At 33.8% G+C, this 19,067-nt stretch overlaps 1 protein-coding gene across 1 annotated transcript in view; it reads left to right on the top strand.

The window, feature by feature from the left end:
- Positions 1-3,859: 3,859 nt before the first annotated feature.
- LOC133202545 (ATP-dependent RNA helicase SUV3 homolog, mitochondrial-like) overlaps positions 3,860-19,067 on the top strand; it is a gene marked incomplete at its 5' end in the record, with an annotated part of 108,634 nt that continues 93,426 nt past the window's right edge. The window contains 4 exons of the mRNA XM_061338382.1: positions 3,860-4,028; positions 8,395-8,488; positions 8,617-8,836; positions 16,210-16,290. Coding sequence (XP_061194366.1) covers positions 3,860-4,028; positions 8,395-8,488; positions 8,617-8,836; positions 16,210-16,290 — 564 coding nt within the window. The remainder of the gene's footprint in view (positions 4,029-8,394; positions 8,489-8,616; positions 8,837-16,209; positions 16,291-19,067) is intronic.

Here is a 19,067-nt window from a genome sequence, read left to right as displayed (position 1 = left end):
AGTTGAATGGTAGTTAATACCGATCCTGATCAGAATTAAGATGAAGAAAACAGAAATTAAAAAAAATCGAGGTGGGGGTAAAAAAAAATTGGGGCGGGCGGCGATGAGAATCTAGGAATTTTTTTATTATGGCCTTATGATAATTGAACAATATTTGACGGGTGTATCATGCTGTGGCGTGGCACTTTATTTTATCAAACTTCTTGAAAAATATAGATCCTTAGATAGTGCAAATTCAATTTTGTTCAAGTCATGGGCTGAGGAGGGATGTGTGTGTGTGTTAGGATAGGGCCACAATAAGGGTCAAAGTTAACATGGAATATATAAGATGATTAGTCATATTAAAGTTACCTAAAGAGTTAAAATCGTGTTGTTGTTTTTTTAAAGATATTTGTATCATAAAGCAAAAGATTTATCAAAAATATGAGTATAGCATATTTTCGACTAACTCAACTGCACTGTAAAGCAGAAAAAGACTGCAAGATATATGTGCCAGAAAAACAAAGTCTTGTCTACCATATTGTTGTTATCATCCATGTAAAGGTCAGACAACTTTTATTTAGCTCACCTGAGCTGAAAGCTCAAGTATGTCTTCTGATAACCCATTGTCTGTAGTACATGTCTCTCTGTTGATCTGTCTGTAAACTTTGCACATTTAAGACGTACTTCTCAAAAACCAATGGGCAAATTTTTAACTTAAGTTAGCTAAGAGAGGGGATTCTAAATTTTTCAAATGAAGGGCCAAGTCCTATTTCAAGGGGAGGTAATCAAGAAAAGGCAAAATATAGGGTGGGGTCATTAAAAAATATGAAAAACAAACATAAAAGCTTCCTGAGGTTGTTTAGATTCTAAATTGTTCAAATCATGGCCGGGGGGGGGGGGGGGGGGGGGGGGGGGGGGGGGCACAATAGGGAATCAGAGTTTTACATTGAAGTATTTTGAAATAGATAAAGAAAATTATTTGCAAAACAAGAAAAGAAAAAGGAAAAAAAAAGATATTTTCAGTTTTTTTCCTGGATTACAAATCATAGAGATTTTTATAGGGTAACTAAACGTAAATAAGCTCCATTTATTATAAACCACTAATTGGTAAAAAAAATTAAAAATGAAACAGTTTCAATATCCTGAAATTTGAAACTTACCCCCAAAAAAAAATCATCTCAAAAACGGTGAAAAAAATTTGGGTCGGGTGCATTTTAAGTGAGTCAGTAGGCAACTACAAACAAACATTTCTTTTATTTTAGGCCTGAGGTAGTGTAGATTCTAAATTGTTCAAATCTTGGCTGCTGGGTTGAGGTGAGCCACAATAAAGATCAATGTTTTACATTGAAATATGTAGGAAAAATTCTTTAAAGATCTGAAGAACCACTAGAACTAAAAAGGTGAAACTAAAATGCAAGCTTCCTGAGGTTAATTCAAAATTATAAACATTCTGGCCCCTGGGGTAAGGTGGGGCCACAATAGAAGATCAAATTTCTATGTTTCAATACATAGAAAAAAAAATCTTTAAAAATCCTCTCAAGAACCACTGAGCCAGAAGAGATAAAACTTATAACAAAGCTCTCTGAGGTAGTGTAGATTCTAAATTGTTCAAATCATTGCCCCTGGGGTAGGGTGGGGCCACAATTGAAGTTCAGAGTTAAGTTACATTGAAATATATATAGAAAAAATTCTTTAAAAATCTAGTCAAGAACCACTGGTCCAAAAAGAGATGAAACTTATAAGAAAGAATTTTATGAGGTGGTGTAGGTTCTAAATTAAAATGAATCATGGTGCCTGGAAAGGGGGGGGGGAGGGTTCCATCACAATAGGGGATCAAAGTTTTACCATGAACAATATAGAAAATAAATTTTGAAAATCTAAAATCATCACACCATTCACATGCAAACTTTCCAAAGCTAAGTGGATTCATTTTTTTTTCTTCAAATTATGCAATGTCTGTTAGAATTAGCTTAAATATGGATGAAATTTTACATAATGCATATACACAGGAAAATAATTTGCTTCTCTATTATTGCAAGGCCATGATAGTCATAATGATTTTGATGCATCCCCATTTTGTGTAAATACAGAGACCTTTACAGTTAGAGTGGGGATATTATAATATGGGGTAACAATTACCCCCCCCATCCCCCACGCAAACAAAGTTTTTAAAGAGTATATTGCAATTACCATATCCCTCTGTCTAGCTGTCCGTCTGTCTGTAGATGGGATTTTGTCCAGACCTGTTCTTGGAGACTATTGCGTGGATTTGTCTGAAAATTTGTACACTTATTATTCACCATGTGAAGGTGCGCACCTGGTATTTTCATAATGATTGGATAATTTTACAGATTTTTTTCATTTTTATTGACAGTCATATTTACGTCGATCATGTAGGTTTGATACATAGAATCTAGGACTGCCAGTTGGTATGTCTGTAACAAATGTGAATTGCAGCTTAAAACTACTCATTAAAACTAAAAAAAAATCACAAAGTATTAATTTTTTTTTTTTTGTAAAGAGTCTAAGAGTCATGCAGTAACCTTATTAAAAAATGTTGCGTCATGATTAAACAGTTCTTTTTTATCATTATATAAAGCTTTATAACAAAACTTAAAAAAAAATCTTTGTTTTCAACAGAATGACATAAATAAATGTCATTTCTATTGTACTACAGATACAGCAGGTGGTGTAAATCCATTTGTCCCTTGGGAATAATGAGTGGACATCATCCAGTTAAAGATTAATTAATGAGTTCAGTGTGGGAAGCTGTTAGAGCTTCTCTGTTCTAGCAGGTGTTATCTATACAATGTATCTCCTAGGAATTGGACAGAAGAATTCAAGATCTCTGTTCTCTAACTCTCTTAATTGTAATTTTATTAATTATAGTCTTTCAAATTAAAATACATAGTTACTGGTTGACCAGCTTTTTATCTTTAAAATGAATTTAATGTAAAGTTATCAAGATTAATTTGATATAGATAAATATATTAAATAATATGATACTTTTATTTTTTCTTCAACAAAGAAATTGCAGAGTGTCATGTATCATAAAGATATCAAAGTGTTGCAACTAATTTTTCAATCTAATAAAAAACAATATAATTATTAGTATTGATGGTTTATTAGGCTGTGCCTTAGTATTATGAGCACATTGGCGTCGGAAGCAAATTGAAAGTGGGGGGGCTAATTGAAAGAGAAAAAAAAATTCGAACCTGAAAAAAACTTGACAAGCAAAAAAAAAAAAAAAAAAAAAGGAAATATAGTTATTGTCCAGATGTGAAAATCCTATTTCGTGGGGAAGGGGGGGGGGGATCAACTTCTTTCAATACCAATTTTTTTTCTAAACCCTAACACATACCCTTCTTTGACTACACTGCAACCTGTGCCTCTTAAAGTGTGGGGGATAAATCTATGCCCCAATGTTCAATGCCTATATTATGTCTGCAAAAAAAGTGGGGGGCTATACCCCCCCCCCGTTCCGATGCCTATGGAGCAAATAAATTTTCATTGTTCACTCTAAATGTTTAAACAAATGTGAACACCTCTAAGATCCATAAAATATGTTTAGTGACTTGGCACCTTTTCTGAAAAACCAAGCTGGGGGTATTTGTCCATTTTGGACAATGCTAGTTTCTCCTGAAGAACAGTAGGGCTAATGTTACTTAGGTGAGCATTGCCACCCATGGGCCTCTTGTTTATCATTTTATGTTTGTTAGATTCTTGCTCTTGACATAATAGGCAAACAATGAGATTATAGAGAAAACAATTGTGAAATGTAAATTATGTATGCAATAAAATGTTGCAGAATATTGGGTTTCTTTTGTAAATATTCTGAAATAGTAAAAGTGAGATGATATTATATTACTTTATACAGATATTAATAATCAATATTGACAATGGTCTGATTTTGATAGATTCATTACAAGAAGTGCAGTCTGGAGACTGTTTGGTGTGCTTCAGTAAGCTGAAGATTTACAATGTATGTATGGAGCTGGAGAGGCTTGGACACAGTGTGGCTGTAATATATGGCAGTCTACCTCCAGGTATATTTCTCTTTTTAAAAAAACCCAGCCATGATATTATATATATGTGTGTGTCTTTATGTATGTATGTATGTATGTATATATATATATATATATATATATATATATATATATATATAGATATATATATATATATATATATATATATACTAGATGAAATCCCGCGCAAGCGCGGTGAATTGAATTCATACACTACCGACAGAAAATATGCCTACTGACAGCCTACAGGCTTATAGCAGGAACCTATATATTAGTATATAGGTCCCTGCTTATAGCAGGAACAAATACTTTGTTCAAAATCCCGCATAATGTAGATTTACCTATCCAACCAACCAACCCCCACCCCCCCCCACCCCCCCACCCCCCCACCCCGTTTTTTTTTTTTGTTTTTGTTTTTTGTTTTTTTTTTTGTTTTTTAAACTTGAAAAATAACAATTTCATTAATTGACGTTTATTATGAAACCTGTTATACTATGTTATGGATATTGTACTTCAGATGCTCTTATTTCATTTCCGTCAAGGATAAAAGCAACGAATATGCACATGATTGGGGGGGGGGGGGGTTTAAAAATTCACAGGTACTTTGGTCTTGGTTTATAAACATGTTTGTACCTTATTGATATGTAAAAATGTACTTTACTTTTTTCACCTATCAATAAGGTACATACATATTTATAAACCAAGAACCAAGTACCTGTGTAAAAATTAGCTTTTAACGCCCTATGAACTATGAATAGGCTGAGTATTTGATACAAAAGACTAAGCTGCAATAATGTAGCCCTTTCCGATTTTTTTTTTTTTTTTTTTTTGATCTGATTTTTTCTGGCCTCTCTCTCTCTTTGCCCCCCCCCCCCTCCTCAAAAAAAGGAGAGGGCTACATTATTGCAGCTATAAAAGATTGTATTCAGAAATGAACTGTGCATTGATTAAAGCGCAAAATTTTACATCTTTAATTGTATTTGAACAATACCTTATTCATTAATTTTCTCTTTTCATGTAAGCAAGTTTATTACGAAGTACAAATTGCCACGATGCTCTCAGTAAGGAATATATACAAATTTTACCGATAAATTTATTAGGAAAACCTACTACATACATCTATACTTATAAATTAATAAATTTTGCAAATAAACTCCGGAACGGGTGCACCAGAGTTCTTACTTACTCCTCTAACAATACACTAGATACAAGATGATGTCCGTAAACTATATTTAGATTTCACTCGCAAAGTAAGTTTCGTACATTAAATTAAAAGTCTACTTTTATTTTCTATAAACAGCCATGAAATAGCAAAAACGTGAGTACGGTGGCGTTTCCGGTTGGCGGATCTAAGTTGCTGGCAATTTTTAATGAAACTGACACGAGCAATCGTTTATTTATTTCATAAAACGTCATCACTGAATTATTCAATCAAAACTTGATTTAAATGATATAAAAGAAATAAGTTGTGATAACCGATTAAAAAGGGAAATGTGTAAATTATTTTCGTCATTCACCGATCTTAATATTGACGGAAGCTTCTAGAACATCATATAGCATCGAGCCCGATGTTGAAAAAAACGAGGTGCATATAGCTGCATAGCATAAAAAAAGGCTTTTGTGTGATTGGTCATTGAAATAATGGTAAATCATTGATAACACTATAAGTTGTGAATATATTTATATATCGAAAGACTATTACCTATACATATATTCATGTATGTAGTAGGTTTTCCTAATAAATTTATCGGTAAAATTTGTAACATGAAACATTTTTTGAAACATTTTATATATTCCTTACGAACCCGAAGTACAATTTGTACTTCGTAAAAAAATTGCTTACATGTAAAGAGAAAATTAATGAATAAGGTATTGTTCAAACACAATTAAAGATGTAAAATTTTGTGCTTTAATCAATACATTTCATTTTTTTTTTTCTGAAAACAGTCTTTTGTATCAAATACTCGGCCTATTCATATGGCGTTAAAAGCTAATTTTACACAGGTACTTGAGTCTTGGTTTATAAATGTGTATGTACCTTATTGATATGTAAAAAAAAAAAGTAAAGTACATTATTTACATATCAGTAAGGTACAAACATATTTATAAACAAAGACCCAAGTACCTGTGAATTTTGACCCCCCCCCTCCCCCCAAATCAATTTATCAGTAAAATGTGCATATTCACTGCTTTTATTCTTGACGGAAATGAAATAAAAGCATCTGAAGTACAATATCCATAACATAGTATAAGAGGTTTCACAATAAACGTCAATTAATGAAATTGTTAATTTTCAAGTTTTTACAAGGGGGAGGGGGAGGCGTACATCTACTTCGTGCGGGAATTTGAACAAAGTATTTCTTCCTGCTATAATCCTGTTGGCTGTCAGTAGAAACTACAAAATATTTTCTGTCGGTAGTTGTATGAATTCAATTCCCCCCGCTTGCGCGGGATTTCATCTAGTGTATATGTAATAGTCTTTCGATATAGAATTATATTCACAACTTACAGCGTTATTAGTGATTTACCATTATTTCAATTATGACCATTTACACAAAAGCTTTTTTTATGGTCATGTAGCTATAATCGCCTCGTTTTTTTCTTAACATCGGGCTCGATGCTATATGATGTTCTAGAAGCTTCCGTCAATATAAAGATCAGTGAATGACGAAACTATTTTGCACATTTCCCTTCTTAATCGGTTATCACAACTTATTTCTTTTATATCATTTAAATCGAGTATTGATTGAATAATTCAGTGATGACGTTTTATGTAATAAATGAACGATTGCTTGTTGTCAGTTTCATTAAAAATTGCCAGTAACTTAGATCCGCCAACCGGAAACGCCACCGTACTCACGTTTTAGCTATTTCATGGCTGTTTATAGAAAATGAAAGTAGACTTTTAATTTAATGTACGATACTTACTATGCGAGTGAAATCTAAATATAGTTTACGGACATCAGCATGTATCTAGTGTATTGTTAGGGGAGTAAGTAAGAACTCTGGTGCACCCGTTTCGGAGTTTATTTGCAAAATTTATTAATTTATAAGTATATAGATATATATATATAGAAAGCACAAAGAAATTCACTGTTATAAGGATATCCACTTCCGCCCCAGCCCGGGGTTGAAGTCTAGACCTACGGAAATCTGTCTCCTAGCAGTACAGGAACCGCGCTAGACTGCTCGGCTATCTAGGCAAGTCAAAAAACTTGCTCTGATGCCGATGGAATTCTCGCAGTGCTGCTCTACATTACACGATCATTGAGAATAGAAGTGAGATACAGTTATTTGGACATTACTTTTATTAGAGGATTGTTACCAATACATGTTGTAATGAAATTAATTTTTATTTATAAAGCACATTTTACAACAACACTTAAACTAACATAACTGCCCTAAGTGAAGAAATATTAATATAGAAAGCACAAAGAAATTCTATTATATTGTAAAATGTGCTTTATAAATAAAAATTAATTTCATTACAACATATGGTATTTTACCCTCGGCATCTCGAATCCTTGGATATCTCGGAGTTGATCTTTACGTCGTGGGTTTGAATCCCACTGCGGGACGTGGACACCAGTCCTTCGGATGAGACCGTATAAACCGAGGTCCCATGTCGCAGTAGGTGCTGGCACGAAAAAGATCCCTCACTGCTCAATGGCCCTGAGTGCCGAGTATAGGACAAAATTTGTAGCCCTCCACCGGCAAGTGGCAGCGTCTCTGTATGAGTGAAAAATTCTCGAGAGGGATGTTAATCTACAAACAAACAAATCTATCCTTTATCCTATGAAAAACATTGTAAATTAAGCTATATTGTTCAGACTTCATGCAGACTCAGACATTTTTTGATTATGGTGTACAATGCAGAATGAATTTGTGACATCTTTTCTGAATTTTTTTAATGTATCCGATACTTTAGATGTTTCATGGGTTTTCCCTTTTTCCTATGTATAGATATAGTGTTCTGATCAAATATAAACATAATATTACTACAAGTAACATCTTATAGTCTTGTTTATTTGAGTAGAGCTTACAGTGATGAAATACATGCATGTCAATAATTTTTTATACGATTAACCGATTAATTGGCCAGAGGGTCTTGCGGTTAACTGATTGGCAATTCTGCATTTTAATTGCAATCCCTTGTATATATATATATATATATATATATATATATATATATATATATATATATATATATATTGTAATTTAAAAAAAGTTGATTATGAACTAATAGGAATGTGCAAAATGACTGATAAATAGATGAATTTTTTTCTATACTGGATAGCCACTAAGTTAGCCCAGGCCCAGAAGTATGAACTAATAGGAATGTGCAAAATGACTGATAAATAGATAAATTTTTTTCTATTCTGGATAGCCACTAAGTTAGCCCAGGCACAGAAGTTCAATGATCCAAAAGATCCATGTAAGGTGCTTGTGGCTACTGATGCCATAGGAATGGGGATTAACCTGTAAGTAGGACATTCTGACAAACAATTTATGCATCTGTTTACTTCAGTCAAGTTAATTTAAAGAAAGTACTAGGTAATTTTATTTATATAGGAAAGCAAATTAAAATCTGATTAACTTTTTTTTTCAGGAAAATCAGAAGAATGATTTTCCTCCAAGCTGAAAAGTTGAATCGAAATGAACATGGAGAATTGATAATGTCAAGAATCAGCACACCACAAGCAAAGCAGATAGCTGGACGAGCAGGGCGGTATAGAAGTGGCCAGGAAGTAGGTCTTGTTACAGCATATGGGGAGAAGACAATGGAGCAAATCAAAACAATTATCAAAGAGGATGTGGAAGATATTAAAGTAAGGGACATGAAAAAGATATGTAAATAGAGGATATTCAATGTTTTGTAGATGAATATGGAATTTATTTCCAAGTGGGAAGGATATTTGATATTTTCACGAGTGCGAATCACGAGTGAAAATATCAAAAAAATCCTGTCTCATGAGTGAAATAAATTCCATATTCATCTACAAAACATTGAATTTTCTGTTTATTACATTTTCTTAGATTTTCCCTTTGCCTCTGTCTTTTCGTAACACAGTGTCATAGGCTGTGATGTCATAGTTGAGCGGTTGAGACGTCAAAGCTAAGTGATTGCAAGATTGAAAAACGTTGTAAACATGGATTTCAACAACATATTTGGAAAAATTTTGGCAGTTTAACTATTAGTCTCTGTCAGGATGGCTCATTAACTCTATCTTATAATAGGCTGGGGATTTTTTTTAAAAAAAACTCTTCATGAAGGGAAGGAAAATTGTAAGTTTTGCCTCACTTCTGATATTCTCACATTGTGAGAATACCATTTTGATATCCTTTCATACTGTGTCAGAATATCACTTTTATTTAGTAAATAAATTACAGTATTTCACTGTTGAAAATGTAATAAAAGTGTTTATGCCCCAAGATCTTTCACTGTCATTAGGTCACCTGAGTCACTCAGGTGACCTTTTGCTATCCGTTTTTGTCTGTCGTCGTGCATCGTGTGATGTGCATTAACATTTGAACACTTTTAGCTTCTTCTCTGAAACCACTCAACCAATTTTAACCAAATTTGACATATAGCATCTATGGGTGAGGGGGAACAAAAATTTTGAATTTCATGGTCCCTGCCCCCCTGGGGCCTGAGGGGTGGGGCTAAAACCACCAAAATTAATGTAATCTGTAAAAATCTTCTTCTTTACTCTTGGACATCAAGCAGTAAAACTGTTGGCATGATTATAATAAGCATTGAGCCCTCTATCAAAATTGTGAAATTCATGGACCCAGGGTAAGGGGTTCTGGCAAGGGTGGGCCTATATAGATCATATAGTGAAAGTGCATTATTTCTTTGAAAATCTTCTTCTCTGCTCCTCGGTATTAAATAAACTAACTAAGTACATAGTTATGATGAGCAAGAGTGCCTCTTCCAAAATTGCAAATTTCATGGTCCCAGGGTCAGGGGTTGCGGTGTTAGGGCGAGGCTCTATTGATAATATATTAGTGAAAATGCATTAATTCTTTGAAAATCTTCTTCTCTGCTCCTGGGTATTAAATAAACTAACTAGGTACAGGGGTTCTGGTGTTAGGGTGGGGCTCTATTAATTATATAGTGAAAATACACTAATGCATTGAAAATCTTCCCTGCTCCTGGGTATTGAATAAACTAACTAACTATTTAATAATGTAGTTATTGTGAACATGGTTGTCTTTTCAGAAATTATGAATTTCATGGCCCCTGGGTCAGGGGTTCAGATGTTAGGGCGTGGCTCTATTGATTATTTAATGAAAATGCATTAATTCTTTGAAAATCTTCTTCTCTGCTCCCGGGTATTATTTAATCAAGCTAAGTGCATGGTTATGATAAGCATTGATGCCTTTTTCAAAATTGTGAATTTCATGGTCCCAGGGTCAGGGGTTCTGGTGTTATGCGGGGCTCTATTGATGATATAGTGAAAATGCATTAATTCTTTGAAAATCTTCTTCTCTGCTCCTGGGTATTAAATAAACTAACTAAGTATATAGTTATGATGAGCAAGAGTGCCTCTTCCAAAATTGTGATTTTCATGGCCCCAGGGTCAGGGGTTCTGGTGTTAGGGCAGGGCTCCATTGATTATATAGTGAAAGTGCATTATTTCTTTGAAAATCTTCTTCTCTGCTCCAGGGTGTTAAATAAACTAACTAAGTATATAGTTATGATGAGGAAAAGTGCTTCTTCCAAAATTGTGAATTTCATGGCCCCAGGGTCAGGGGTTACGGTGTTAGGGCGGGGCTCTATTGATTATATAGTGAAAATGCATTACCGTATTTGGCTGAATATAATACGCACTTTTTTCCTTGAAAATGTTTTGGTGAGAAAGGGGTGCGTATTTTACACCACAATAGGATTTTGATAGTTTTTTTCTTTCAGGTGAAACACGGCCATCACATGGACATATCTTAGTATTATCTAGAGACATAGGCAAATTCTTGTTGTTTATTGCTGTATTTAAAACTTCGGAAAATTATTGTTGGAATGTAGGCTTGTTGAAAATGTTATATTTATAATCTGTTAATAATGATAATCTGTTGTTAAATGATATTAAAAACATTTACAATTAACTTGAGCTGCATATTCATTGTCTCCATGTAGGCTGCCATTGACGATGTTATTTATAGACATTCACGCATTCCTTTGTCACGTGCTTGCGTAATCATAGTACACATGTACCTTATCAGACACTCGGTTGGAAAAAAAATAATTGAGCAATTTTATAATGAAATACAATAAATCAAAATTTATTTGGGGTTTTAAATAACGCGGTGAAAATTCATTTCAACACTATACCACTGTATACTATATGTCTCAATCGAAGCCAATGTTGTGAACACGTGTGCTTGTCACTTGATCTCAACACTCCTCCAGGCTAATAAATTGTCTATCAACTCCCAAGCATTGTTTTTACAGTTAGAGCACTGATTATTTAATGCCCTTATTAATGGCTTTGATCGTTTTCTTGGTTAAAATTCGGGGGGTCGATTTTTAACTCTTTCGTATGAACTTGTGTTGATTATGACACATTAAACAGTTGAACGCTTGTTAAATGTAATTTTACTTTAATCATCTTATATTTATCGCCCTCTTGTTAAATTAATTAAGAGTTTAAAAAGGAAATATGAAGTCTGTTAAAACTTAAGTGTTCTAATTACTCGTGCTCTGTAGAAAATAAGATATCCAAATATTACCTCAATGTATAAAGACATGATTTATACTGTGTCGATCTGTTCAAACTAAAACAGTATTTCGTGCTCTGTTGAAATAAAATTATTTCTGCAAGGATAAAGACAACGTGTAGTGTCACGATTGCCTTTAGGTAAAAATAAAATAAAATGCAATAATATTTTGTGCTTTCTTGAATAAAATCATTACCACACGAAGATTTAAACAGCAACGTTTAAGTGCAGGATTTATATATTTAGCCTGATACAAATTTAATGGGACGACATCTTGTGCTTTGTTAAAATTAATAAAATTATACCACAATTTTTTAAAACATTGCCATTAGCTTAAAAAATGATTTAAAATGCAAAATTAATCATTTCTATGAATAATACCGCCATGCTTAAATTCAGGAGTACCGTAAACTCAAAAAACAAAGTCTGCGCATGAAAAGTTACCGTGCTTAAATTTTCAATACATTATTTCCACAAAGATTTTAAGTTAAATTTACTGCGATGTAAAAAAGACAACATAACTGCTTGGTCAATATTTTGACAGCATATACTACAACCAAACTGAGTTTTTCCCCAAATTTTCAAGCCAAAAAAGGGGTGTGCGTATTTTACACCAATGCGTATTATATTCAGCCAGATACGGTAATTCTTTGAAAATCTTCTCTGCTCCTGGGTATTAATTAAACTAACTAAGTACATAGTTATGATGAGCAAGAGTGCCTCTTTGTCAGTTGATGCATCTTGGGTCCTCAAAGTATGTCATCTGAAAAGCAGGTCACTATGACCTACTTTTGAAATTTTATGGTAATAATTTTAAAAATATTTTAGGTATTAATTGGCTTAGAATCATCAAACTTCGTTGATGCCTCTTGGGTCCTCAGAAAATGACAAGTGATAAGTAGGTCAACATGACCTACTCTCAGGTACTAATTGGCTTAGAATCATCTTGGGTTCTCAAAATGTTTCATCTTAAATGTAGGTCATGGTGACCTACCATTGGAATTTCAAGTCTTTATCTAAATATACAGAATACTTAGAGGTTTCAGATAGAAGTGATAGGTTGTACAGTTTATCAGAAGAGCGATTCAACGCCCTTGGGCCTCTTGTTTAAAAATCTATTTTCTTGCATGTTTACATAAATTTACCAACTTTCGCGGAATATTTGCAACTGTTGTGACGCAATATTAGATAAGTATTTGATGTCACTGATACATCAATGGAAATGTGGATTCAACCTGAATAATAAAGCAAATTTTAATCTAAATATTATGTTTGGGGTTGAAAATTCTGTCTTTGAAAATAGACAAATCATTTTTATGCCCCCGGATCGAAAGATCCCGGGGTATATTGTTTTTGTCCTGTCTGTCTGTTTGTCTGTTTGTCCGTTTGTCTGTTTGTCTGTCTGTTGTCAACTTTAACCTTGCCCATAACTTTTGATTGGTTGGAGCTATGACTTTCATATTTCACATGTGTATTCCTTGTGACAAGACCTTTCTTTGGGTACCATCATATTTGACCTTTTGACCTTGACCTTGGAATTTGACCCACTTTTGCAAAATTTTATGAGACTTTAACCTTGGCCATAACTTCTGAATAGTTGGTGCATGGGGTTTCAAACTTCACATGTGTATTCTTTGTGACAAGGCCTTCCTTTGGATACCAACAACTTTGACCTTTTGACCTTGACCTTGGAGTTTGACCTACTTTTGAAAAACTTTAACCTTGGCCATAACTTTTGAATGGTTGGTGCTAGGGCTTTCATTCTTCATGTATATAATCCTTGTGACAAGATCTTCCTTTGGATACCAACCACTTTGACCTTGACCTTGACATTTGACTTTTATTAAAAAAATTTTAACCTTTGTCATAACTTCTGAACAGTTGTATCTAGGTCTTTCAAATTTCACAGGTGTATTCCTCGAGACAAGACCTTTCTTTGGATATCAACATTTCTAATCTTTTGGCCTGGATTTTGACTTGCATTTGAAGAAAATTTAACCTTCGCCATAAGCTGCCATACGGGGGCATCAATGTTTCACAAACACATCTTGTTTGTCAAATAAAATTCTTAAGTGTATTAGTTCTAAATATTTCAAAGGGGTTTTGACAGTAAGATGTTTAGCCGATTTCCCGATGCTATGGGAGATAACTCTTGCATCACAAAATTTCATAAAAACGACTGTCTATTTTGCAAGAAAACTACTATTGAAAATATTTTTCCCACTGATTTTATTTTTTAAATTGAAAGATGATATATTTCTTGATTTAGTTTGGAATGAATTATAGATCTGTTGAAAATTTATTAGAATTTACAGTTCTTTGTTTCCAACCTACATTCAATGGTTTATATAGGGGAATTCAAGAACAGAAAACTAAACGAATTTTTGTAAATAAGCTATTTTCAGACAAATCTTCAATTACATTATTCCATAGACAACATTAATATCATTTTCAATAAATTATCAAATATTCCTCATATTCGATGTGCCGTCTATTAATACAATACTGCCTGGTTTTCTAATGGACTGCCTCTTAATAACAGCTGATTAATTGTCTGTGCTACACATGCAAGACTGTAAAAGTAATATCATTTTATTATTAGAATCAGTACATTCTATTCAGCATAATTTCATAGTATTTCGTTATTTTTATGCCCCCATATCGAAGATTTGGGGGTATATAGTTTTTGTCCTGTTTGTTTGTCCACAAAAACTTTAACATTGCTCATAACTTTTGATTGGTGGGAGCTATGGCTTTCATATTTTACATGTATATTCCTTGTGACAAGACCTTTCGTTGAGTTCCATTATATTTGACCTTTTGATCTTGACCTTGGAGTTTGACCCTATCACCAACTGCTCAAAAGCGATGGCCTTGGTTTAAAGTTTTCCAAAAGTAGGTCAAATTCCTAGGTCAAGGTCAAAGGGTCAAAATTGTTGGTATCCAAAGGAAGGACTTGTCACAAGGATTACACATGTGAAGTATGAAAGCCCTAGCACCAACTGTTCAAAAGTTATGGCCAAGGTTAAAGTTAAAACTGGGTCATACTCCAAGTTCAAAAGGTCAAGTATAATGCTACCCAAAGAAAGACCTTGTCACAAGGAATACACATTTGAAATATGAAAGCGCTCCAACCAATCAAAAGTTATGAGCAATGTTAAAGTTTTTGCAAACAAACAGACAGATGGACAGGGCAAAAACTATATACCCCTGAATCTTTGATACAGGGGCATAAAAAAACATGTTAGATAGAGCAAAAAGGTGCAAGTTTTCAGGTGTCTATGTAACTGGCCTAATGAGATACCAGTTTATACCTTCAGATTCCAACAAAGAAATTCTTGAAATGTTAAAGGCATGGAATTCAGGTGTTCACAGTATTTAGTTTAAGGGGATGAAGGACACATGGTCACATGACTCTGTTTAACTACGTCATAGTTTCCGTTTATATAAGTGAAAAAAGTGTAAAGCATCAGTTCTTGTATAATTTTTTGACAATTTTTTAACTTTAATTACCATCTTATAAAAAAAAATTAAAAAGTTTTAACATTCTTGTAAACATTAACAAATTATGAAAAAGATTGATCCACTCCTCTGTTTCCCTAAACTGCGCGTCCAACAAGTCGGTGACGTCATACATGATTTGTTAGTACAGCAAGATCATACTCGGTGAACAGAGGGGCGGTATTATTATGTAAAAACAGGTCATAATCAGTATATGATGAAATATTTTGAGAAACGAGGAACACAAAAATTATTTTTGCATGGCTGATGACGGAAGTCTTATGTAGGTATATCTTATTTCACTTATTTAGCTTACATGTGACGTCATAGTTGGTTTTTCCCGTACTCAAGAAATGTAATATGACACGTTTTTGTCATGCTTATATCCTCTTTAACGATGTCCTGTGAAATAATGAGGTCAGCTTCATCATTCGAAACTTTTGCAGTTAATCAATAATTTGAAGGATTTGCATTTCAACGTAAATTAAAAAATATTGAATGATAGAATTTTTTGTAAATTACGTTTTTTATTGTTTAAGTTGTCTTAAAAAGTGCTTTATTTTCCCTATCCAGATGCAGTGTGATAGACAAAACTTGCTTTTTCGAATTTTAAATCCTAGTTATACTCTGAAATATTTTAAAAGATACATGTCCATTTTGATATTTTTTATGTATGCCTAAAAAATCCCATTATGGACAGAGTAATGCGCCCGGAAACATGGAGAATTAAAACTCCACTTATATACTGTAGGGCATAGTATTTGTCAATCAATATCTCCAAAATAAGGTAAGAAACCTAATGATTTAACTGCTTTAAGATATGTGGGACATACTTAATTAGAAATATACAAAATATGAAAAAAAATGAATGACAAGTATTTTTTCAGCTCAAGGTCCTTCTCCTCCTTAAAAAATTATAATTGGCAAGTGGTAAAATACTGTTGGCTAAAAGAAAATATATAGAGATTCTGCTTTGTTTCAGGCTGCAGGTCTTTTGCCAACAGTAGAACAACTGGAGCAGTTCTATTTCTACCTCCCTAGCTTTAAGCTTCCAGATATTCTGGTAAGTTGTTACAATCTATTTTCACTTGAAATATTCATTTAAAAGTAAGTGGATATTGGACCATACAGGCAGGCTACCTGTACTCAGACAGACTACCAATTCTCAGACAATGCCAAGTCTCATTCTCAAATGTAATGCATTTTTTATGAATTAAATTTTTATGTCCTGCCATGAATATAGCCGGGGCATATAGTGTTTGTCATGTCCAAAATCCATCCTTCTGTCCTTCACACAGATTGGAGATAATACTTGAAATCGGGTATTATCTGTGAAATCACGTATAATCCCTGAAATCAGGGTATAGTTGTATCCACGAAATCGGGTATAGGCGGTGTAATTTCCTCATAAAACTTAAACAATGGGATGGCGCATTTTGCCAAGTCAACTTTCACCTAGAGACAAATGTTATCCAAAGGTATCACTAGCCAAGTCATGATCTGGAAGTCTTAATTAATGCCAATATGACAACAAATGCCGTGGAGCTTAGTACATTTCATGATCTTCACCCAAACAGGCGTTTGTTCTGCTTTATATTTTTAGCTCACCTCAACGAAAGTTTTTTTTAAAGTTTTTGGAGCAGGTTAAAGTTTTTGGAGCAGATCTCATTTCCAAGTAACTATAAGCCCTATATTGACCAAACTTACATGGATGATACATCTAAGGATGCACACTACTGAACTTGCTTCGGATGCTGGATCTGACCTACATTTTCCGGATGAGTGACTAGGTTAAGGTTTTTGGAGTAGATCTCATTTCCAAGTAACTATAAGCCCTATATTGACCAAACTTGCATGGATGATACATCTAAGGATGCACACTACTAGACTTGCTTCGGATGCTGGATCTGACCTATATTTTCCGGATGAGTGACCAGGTTAAGGTTTTTGGAGCAGATCTCATTTCCAAGTAACTAAAAGCCCTATATTGACCAAACTTGCATGGATGAAACATTTAAGGATGCACACTACTGGACTTGCTTCGGATGCTGGATCTGACTTATATTTTCCGGATGAGTGACAAGATTAAGGTTTTTGGAGCAGATCTCATTTCCAAGTAACTAAAAGCCCTATATTGACCAAACTTGCATGGATGATACATCTAAGGATGTACACTACTGGACTTGCTTCAGGTGCTGGATCTGACCTACATTTTCCGGATGAGTAACCAGGTTAAAGTTTTTGGGGCAGATCTCATTTCCAAGTAACTATAAGCCCTATATTGACTAAACTTGCATGAATGATACATCTAAGGACGCACACAACTGGACTTGCTTCAGATGCTGGATCTGACCTATATTTTCCGGATGAGTGACCAGGTTAAAGTTTTTGGAGCAGATGTCATTTCCAAGTAACTAAACCCTATATTGACCAAACTTGCATGGATGATACATCTAAGGATTCACACTACTGGACTTGCTTCGGATGCTGGATCTGACCTACATTTTCCGGATGAGTAACCAGATTAAAGTTTTTGGGGCAGATCTCATTTCCAAGTAACTATAAGGCCTATCTGAACCAAACTTGCATGGATGATGCATCAAGGGACGAACAATCTCAAAACTTGCTTCGGATGCTGGATTTGACTTACATTTTCTGAATGAGTGACTAGTTTTAAGTTTTCAGATAAGTCTATTCCCAAGTAACTGCAAGCCCTATCAGACCAAAATTGCATAAATGTTGCATCTAGGGATGCACACTCCTAGATTATTAGTTTAGTGTGGGACTTTGCCTTACTTAAAGACAACATTCGTTGAGGTGAGCTCTGTAATCTCTGATTACCTATGTTTAATAATGTTAAAAGTATTTGCAACTTCTTCAAAGTCATACCCAACACAACAGAACTGTAAAATATCCAAAGTCTGGAATTTATAATATTTCCACGTCAATACAACAAACATGAACATTTTGTAAATAACTCAAATTATACAGAAACACGTTTCACACACTAAATAATGTCCACGTGTGAACAGGGGACTGTCTATGGTATCCAATTATGAGTCATTAATTGATTTCACATTCATCTTGTGCATAAAATCAATTCATTACAAAATGTATATAAACTATTTTATGGTAAAGATGTTTCAAATTATAGCTAAAAATCCAATATAACACATACATGTAACACATACATGCATTGGGGGGGGGGGGGGGGGGGGGTCATGATCTATTTTCATGAGTTGGATTTTTTTCCACTTTGAAAAATGATACTATGTGCCTGGGCCAAATATGGCAAAATCCTGTCTGGCTGATAGCTGAAAAACTATTAGACTTAGAATCATCAAACTTGGTCAATTAATGCATCTTTGGTAGATGTGTCACATCCAACTTAAGGCCAGCATTTTTTTTATTTTTAGGTTTACGGACATCAGAATGATAAAGTTCCATAGGAGGAGGAAATAAAAAATAAAATTATATTTTTGGATAAATTTCCGACTTCTGTACATTCATTTTTGCTTCTTTTTTTGTGCTCTCATAGAACCTTAAATTGTTAATTTCATTGTCTGCCCGTTGGTGCCAGTGATATAAATTTTAAGATGTTGGTCAAAATACTAAATTTAAAAAAAAATCAAATTTCTTCACTCTTTTAATGTATCTTCATTTTTTTTAAAATATGTGTTATATGAATGTGTAGAAAGTTTTCTAAAAATATACTTGAGAGCTTAATTAAATATTCCTATCAGATAACACACAGGGAGCATTGAGGAGGGAGTCAAAATTTTTTCAACTTATTGTAAAATATTTTTTCTGGCTGCCATATTCGTAAACAATACTATGTGC

Source organism: Saccostrea echinata, unplaced genomic scaffold (genome assembly GCF_033153115.1).
Source record: "Saccostrea echinata isolate AGI-Se365-2 ecotype Australia unplaced genomic scaffold, CSIRO_AGI_Sech_v1 ptg000047l, whole genome shotgun sequence".
Taxonomy (NCBI): Eukaryota; Metazoa; Mollusca; class Bivalvia; order Ostreida; family Ostreidae; genus Saccostrea; species Saccostrea echinata.
This window is presented reverse-complemented; position numbering and strand designations above follow the sequence as displayed.